Source organism: Haliotis cracherodii, unplaced genomic scaffold (assembly GCF_022045235.1).
Source record: "Haliotis cracherodii isolate W230 unplaced genomic scaffold, xgHalCrac1.p SCAF_1, whole genome shotgun sequence".
Lineage (NCBI taxonomy): Eukaryota > Metazoa > Mollusca > Gastropoda > Lepetellida > Haliotidae > Haliotis > Haliotis cracherodii.
Window position 1 is genome coordinate 71661131 of NW_027266264.1, and position 7961 is coordinate 71669091.

The window sequence follows — 7961 nt, forward strand, 5'->3', positions numbered from 1 at the left end:
TTTCTATCTGCAAAGGCCAACTGACTATTTTGACTATAAACATGATAAACATGAAAATAAGCCAAATTTCTATCAACAAAGGCTCAACACCAAAACACTTGTTCTCAGGCAATAATTTCCAGTATTTACACTAAGTTTACAGTTATAGAAGCATGTTTCTTTAGCATCATAATTCTTTTTAAAAAGATAAGTATACTGCGTTTTCAATTATATCTACATCTAACCTAGCTCTATATTTGAAAATACAGTATGTTTATCTCCATTCTACCATGACAGTATTTAACATCTCTTTGGGGCTTAACAAAGATTTCGAGTGATGCATAGGTTGTAGTTCTATCATGTTTTCTAAAAAAATTTACTTCCACATGCATACTTAGAATATTTTGTAGCCTATATTATTACTCATAGGGTAAGAACTATCTGAGTTCATAAAAATCATATGAGCACTAGTGCAAATTTTATTTCATGTGCACCAGTGTATTGTCTACGTCATCCGGACGGCATTGTTGACATCATTCCAATTGTTTTGTGACATAAGGTCGGAACGATGTCACACTAGAAGTGACGTCATAGCTGAAGACTGTTAACGTCGACCAATTGGTGTTTTCTAGGAGGGCGGTCATGATCAATGCAGTTTTTCTAAAGGGGGGCTCAAAACGATGTAGAAATAATGGGAAATAATACAGCATTTTGTAACCTATAATCATGATAACAGTGCATACTTTTATTTCAAATTGCCAACCAACAGTAACTGAAGTACTTTTCTACGAATATTAGCTTGCGCGATGATGTGGCCATGAAATCAGAGGTAGTAATTTGTGACTTGAAACCTCTGATTTTGAACATTTTTAAAATTTATGGTAGAATTTCTGTATAACCATATTAACCAGGTTAACACAAACAGCAGACACGTGGGGTGTTTCTGATGGGGTATGCCTGAGAACCAACAACAACATTTTAGCCTAATATGGGTTTCATTGACCACCAGGCATTCATGTACCACATGTACAGACAACACAACCAGATCAACATGAAGGCAACATCTGCATGTGGAGGTATAGAAAAGGGCAGGAAAGAAAGAATATTTCAGAACGCAGTGGACTCTCTGTTCAAACCAACCAATTCAGTAATCGAACATATCCAACATGACATCAACCTTATCGTCATCTAATTTGGCACTAACACTCATTCTAATAATGCTAAACAGACATATTAATAAATGCTAATAGAAATCATTATGTTTCTCAACAAACTCAAACATCACATGGAACTATCTTTTTATCCTGACAACCAAATATCCACTGACATCAAGCATAGTTATTTGCAGCAGTCTATGCATTATTTGCGAGAGGATCAACATGATTAAACATGCTACCATATCATGATATCTCACTAAATCTAACAGAATAGTTAGTGAGTATGGTTTTACACCTCTTTTAGCAATATTCCAGCAATATCACGGCTGGGGTCACCAGAAATTGGCTTCACACATTGTACCCATGTCGGGAATCGAACCTGGGTCTTCGGCGTGACGAGTGAAAGCTTTAACCACTAGGCTACCCAACCGCCCCTCTAACAGAATAGTTTGGAGCAACGAAGCAAGACTCTTTCTGTGTAGTTGTATACTTGTGCTAAAACAGCACCATCAACATGTTCTGGGCACATGATATATGTTCTGAGTGAGTGAATGTTGGTCAAGTTGCTGCTACATTCAGCAATAACAACTATTCCAGCTGAATCATAGTGGCATGTAGACTGTGGGCCAGACAAACCCACAGTTAACAGCATAATGAATGATTGAGGTACAATGATAAATTGTTTGTTTGTTGCTTAACGCCAGAATAAGCAATAATAAAGAAACATGATGGTGACCACTGACCATTAAATAAATGAGTCTGGACCAGTCGACAATCCAGTGGCTGATATTGTGAGCAGCGATCCACCCTGACGGTTACGATGACATACTATCAACCAAGTCACTGACCCTGACCTACCTATCCATGTGCTCACCTCTTACAAATAGGTTGCTAAAGTACTCACGGAAATGAAAAAAAACTGTTTTTTCGACCTCAGATCTTAAATAAATGCAGTTAATATACAAAATATGTAAATATTCAAACAACTAAATTATTACTAATTGGGCCGTGGCACAAATACAGCGTATCAAATGTTTTTATGACTTTTAACACGTATAAGTGTGTAAAAAAGTGAATAAAACAGACTATTGTGAAACAGGGCATAACCAGGTGTAAGAAGATAGGTCACCTTGACGACAGGTGAGAACAGGTGCATAATGCCTATAGTCTGTTTCTGCTATGTCAATTTGGACTTAGTTTTATTTTTGAATGTTGAAAGTGACGACAAATTACCTCCTGTAAAGTACATTTTGTATTGTTCACTGAGATCAAACTAGAAAATCCAGACTAGTACTTTTCGAGTTGTTTTGTCATTTCGTATTTACAGCTACGTAACACTTTGTGTCGAATTTTTAAATTGAGAAAAACAGTTTTTTTTCATTTCCGTGAGTACTTTAGGGTCCTATTCTAACCCAGAATTCCTTCTTATGACAAGCATGGCGTACCTAGGAGTACCTGGGAGTGGGAATCCTTTTGATTTGGAATCCCCACAAGAATAGAGAGTCCACTATGAACTGAGCTGAGCAGAGAGGGTGTGACGCCTGCCATGCTGTTAAACTCAGATATAGATCTACAAGATATTTCACTGCTGCAGTAAGGATTTTGATCCAACTTTGTGTCTTATCTAATTGAGAAAACAGGATAAGCAAATTAAAATCGAAATACTTTGCCAAGAAAAAATTTACACCGAAAAATACAATCCAATTGTGATAAGCAAAATCAAGACAATAAACTATATAAAGATAAAAAAATTTCTTCTAAGTTTTTAGTCATTGTGTCTACACTACAAGCAGTGACTGAGTGCAATGAAACGGGTAAAATGAAATGCTTTACCAAGTAAAAGTTGTTACAACACCATGCAAGGCCACAGGAGAGAAACTGGCATGAACTATTGATATGAACCTGTCACAAAGCTCTGCTGCACAAGATTATAATCACCCAGGAGGTACTTGGAGCCCAGGCGCCGCAGGTTGCGGAACTGTAGGTAGATGTACATCACAGCAAGGCAACGTGTAATGGAGAGAATGATCATATCAGAGCTCTTCCAGTCCTGAAAACAGACAAAATTAGTTCTTTGACAACACTTCTTGTAATGTTTTTTTGTTAAGATAAAGGACATTCATAAGGCTTAAAAAAATACAAGAATTGGTTTCAGGTAATGACTTACTGTGGTAGGGCGGTGGTTCATTTTTATTTTTGCTTGTTCAAACTAGTATGTAACCAAATAAACAGTTGTGTACCATCAACCTGGGAAACAGCCTCCCTATAAACAAACATACAAACTCCTATTGCCACCATTACCATAACACAAGATGTGCAGTAAAGCAGTGCCCATGTAAGGGGAAATAACTGCATGCTATTGGATCGGATCGTTTTTAAATATTAGGAATTTTTAAAAATAATAATTTAAAATGGCAATAAAAACGAAACGTGTGGCAGATGATGCGGGCAGTGCCTGAGAACCAAGACTATTATTTTTTAAGCCTAATGTGACATTATATTTTATCCCTGCTCATGTATTTCCAATTCTGTAAGTAAGGGGATGGTGGCTTATTCAACTTTAACTTCTTTATCGTGTTTATTCTCTTTAATTTGCCACCAACGACAGTATATGAAAATCATACTCAAGTAATTCTGGGCAGTGGAAATCAGAGACTTCATCCGAATGTCCATGAAAGTGAGGAAACTAAAACGATTTTGATTAGTTACTTGCTAGTTATATACCGCTATTACCCTGTTCCCTTTTCCGAAAAGAAAAAAAAGATCTGTAATATAGACCATGATATGAAAATGTGGACCGTCTGAGTGCCGAGTGTCATGTAAATTTTCTGGGTTAGTATTAGTAAATTAAATAGATCTTACAGATTTATCTATGGCCAGGGGGTGCTTATTACTATTGGAGATGCTGCTTGATAAGGTAAATACTGTAGTATTGTTTACCATTACCTCTTCATTGTGGCAGTTGTAGTTCCAGCCACAGATCTTATTGCTGCCAGTGAAGACACTCATGGACATGAGGCATAGTGTTGTGGTCACTGTGCCGATGATCACTTCCCATGGGTGAGAGGCACAGAAGTGCCCATGTACTTTGAACACACGAGACAGCATCACAGAGCTTGTGGGAACAATTGGAGAAAAAGGAAGAAGCTGCAAAAGAAAATGAATCAGCACGATAAGCTTTTAAATAATAAATAATGCCAAACCAAGTGTCACTTATATGATGAATATTGAACAAAATCCAAATCTTAGGAGTTTTCATTTCAATTTTGTTCTTTAGTTATTTCAAGTCACATAGGGTCAGAACTTAACACTAGCCTATCCAGTGGCTAGTACTTTCCATTATCTACCTTCATATTAGAGCTTCATAAAAATTAAAGTTCAAGTTCACAGGTCTTTAACATGTTTATCAAATAATGATTTAGTTGAGGGATTAGAAAAGTTAAGTTAACACGGATACGTTATTGTGTTGATATTTAAGAATAAGTATCGATATATGCTACAGTACCAACAAAGGGAAAGTCTGTGTTGCTTACATAACTATTGAGCTATATCGGATTAACGAATGAATTAAAAAAAATGTGATGCATACCAAAGCAACAACCTGAAATGGGCATGTATGATTTCACATCATTGATAAATTTATTTGGTATACCAAAAATCCTCATATTAGGTGTTTGTCTTTCTAATTACAGCAATCAGAGAGTCGTTTTTGTTTAGTATAACGCCATCACCTAAATATCATAGTGTTGATCGAAAACTGAACACTGTAAATCACTAACGTACCGATAAGAGAAAAGTGTCTTCTTCCAAAGTGGTTGTGCTTGTGGTTAAGGTATAGTTTCCTTCTCTTTGAGGCGCGTATATGACATCATGAAAGTGTCAAGAATTTACGTGATCATCGTTAGTAATACAATAATTAGAGAGTGATTCCATTTTTGAAGGTCTTGCTTCATGTCAAAATGGACGCATGTACAATATACTACTTTCTACGTTACAGATAACATATCTAATGAAGGAAGTGATAAATGAAAAGTATATCAACTAAAGATGAAAATAATGCCACATGAAAGAAGTTTTGTTTTATTTCGTTGAAGATGGATATAACCACAAAGATAAAACACCCTGTTAAATTTGAAACAATGCTTGATGTAGTTCATACACATAAGATATGTTTGTAAGATGGTAGTATTTAATAGCTTCTTACTTACAGTCATGACAGTTGTTTCCCTTCGATGATCAGTTTGTTTCTTGTTGGCAAGATGAACAAGACACTGTATTTTGATTATGACGTAAAATATATTAGATGGGATAACTGGGAAGGCAAACCCTTAGGTTTTCAGAAATACAAGCCATGTTAACGCACTCGGGTTCGTTACACGTGTTTCTATTTGCGTATGATTGCAGTGTGGATCTATTTATAGAGTATGGTTCGTCCAATGGGTTTGTACGCTAAAAATAGAGAGTGTGTTTAGGGATCAACATCTGACATAAAATCATATATGTTGAACATCGTTGATTGCACAAAATATATATTTTTCACAACTCATGTATCCTAAGATGCTTTAAAATATTTTATGTTCAGATACGTTCAGCATACTATCAAATCTTGGCATACGATATATGAAACAAACACGATTAAAACCTCTACGACGGTTACATTGCAAAAGTGTAATGTAAATTAAATATTAACCCCTGCTCAGCGTCTAACAACATCCCCTTATAAATTGAATTATTCATCAAAGATCATATTACAGGTACATCGACATTTACCCACGTATCATATTTAATGACTAATTAATTAGAACAGAACGAAATGATATTCAATTGTTTGTTGCTTAACGCCGCTAATAGCAATGTTCCAGCTATATGAGGGCGGCTTATGATGTTAATCGAGTCAGGACCAGACAGTCCAGTGATTGACATCATGAGCACCAATCTTCAATACGATGACATGCAAACGAGCATTTTAAGACACCGAGCCTGACTATCCGATCCATTTAGTCGAGTGTCAACAAACTAAACGAACAACATAATGCAATGGGACGTGTGTAGACATACAAAAAGCTGTTGATACATGAAAAAGAAGACGATTTGTTTGTACATTTCTTGGAAGGTGTAACAACAAGCTTAGATCTGCTAAGACAAAAATACCGATCAGGTTTGTAAATATGTATTGTAAAACAGCTAATAATTAGTTTTAAAACTTTATGAAAACACCATACCCGTGTAAACAACTATATGATGATGATTAGTCATTTTATTGTGCTATATAACGGAACATTATAATCCTGACTGCAGTGGTTTGAGAGATGTCATTATGTTTCAAATCAGCTTGAAGCCAGCTCGAAATAAAATCACCAGGTGATCAATACTCACGTTTAAAGCGGTTCCGCTCGCTCTTGATTTCATTCGACGTATCATTTAGTTACAAAAGCATGCTTTCAAATGTGCCAAATGTTTGTTTTCCAACGTGTCAAATGTTTATATTTTCGAAAGTATAAAACACTTACTTGGTGCAATAACAGATTATCGGTTGTTATGAATGACAGAGCCACGCGAGTGGCCTCATCTATCGTCAGACTATTTCCTCGACGCTGATTGGCTGATTCCGGGCGGTCAGAGGTTATACACCGGCCCACATGAGGAGACCCACAGAACGGAAAGCCTTACGCGTTTGTATGTGTGTTTAAGAAACAGTGCCCATGATTCATTGTTAAACCGGCTTAAGTTTGAAATAGACTGATTAAGCAGCAAGGTATTCCACAAAATAATATTTAACCGGGATAGATTTAAACATAATACTTCAAAAACAACAACTGTGCTGTAATAATATAATATCCCTTCCAACGCAATAGAAGGATTCATCCACTAACATCAAAGTTATTTTTCAGATGAAAAAAACTTTAGAAAGTAAGTCAACTTTGTGAAAACAACAATTGCAAGCATATAATTTTCTCAAATGACTAGATACTATCTAATATATAGATAAGACTGAAAAATATGAAATATAAGTAAATATTCAGATAAAAATATTTAGAAACATGTAAGTCGTTCTCTGTAGTCTGAAACGATTCTCAAACTGGCATTTAACCTTTGTTTCAATATCCAGCTGAATTGTTGCATAACACCAATCGATCTTATATGTACTCCAGATACATTATGATGATTTTCTTTTTATATCAATAAAGTATGCATTTTGAGACCGTGAAGATCCGGGGGTAGAATAGGTCTTCAGCAACCCATGATTGCCGTAAAAGGCGACTATGCTTGTCGTAAGAGGCGACTATACTAGTCGTAAGAGGCGACTAACGGGATTGGGTTGTCAGGCTTGTTGACTTTGTTGATGCATGTAATCGTATCCCAATTGCGTGGATCGATGCTCATGATGTCAATCACTGGATTGCCTGGTTTAGTCTCGATTATCTACAAACCACAGTCGTATAGCTGGAATATTGCTGAGTGCGGCGTTAAACAAAAAAAAAAAAAAAAAATAAAAAAAAAAAAAAAATAATCAATGTATTCACAGCCAGCTTAATGCCTTTTTCACAGCTCAAATATGCAGAAATTCCTCACTAACACTGTTAATGTATTTCCGTTAATTATGTGTCAATCAAGTCATAACATTTCACACCAATGAACGTTCATACACGCCTGTATACATCTCCCAATATATCCGTGCTGCCACCATTCGAAGAGGGGTCATTTTCAGACTTTATGTCTACATATAGAAACAGGTGCATTGCATGCAAGTGAGATATTTTCTCTCATGTAATCACCGATTTAGACGTGTGAAACATCATTTTTATCTTTTACCAAACACTGTAG

At 36.0% G+C, this 7961-nt stretch overlaps 1 protein-coding gene across 3 annotated transcripts in view; it reads right to left on the bottom strand.

The window, feature by feature from the left end:
• LOC139468514 (3-hydroxy-3-methylglutaryl-coenzyme A reductase-like) overlaps window positions 1–5491 on the bottom strand; it is a 29710-nt gene extending 24219 nt beyond the window's left edge. Inside the window, exons 1-3 of one of the 3 annotated variants that reach the window (XM_071250644.1) lie at window positions 5345–5491; window positions 4083–4283; window positions 3075–3186 (exon numbers count right to left, since the gene is read on the bottom strand). In XM_071250644.1, the coding sequence (XP_071106745.1) occupies window positions 3075–3186; window positions 4083–4283; window positions 5345–5350 (319 nt within the window). In that variant the 5' untranslated portion in view covers window positions 5351–5491. Of the gene's footprint in view, window positions 1–3038; window positions 3187–4082; window positions 4284–4919; window positions 5105–5344 lie in introns of those variants that run through there. The other 2 variants (XM_071250559.1, XM_071250731.1) reach the window with 2 other exon arrangements.
• Between the last annotated feature and the right edge of the window lie 2470 nt (window positions 5492–7961).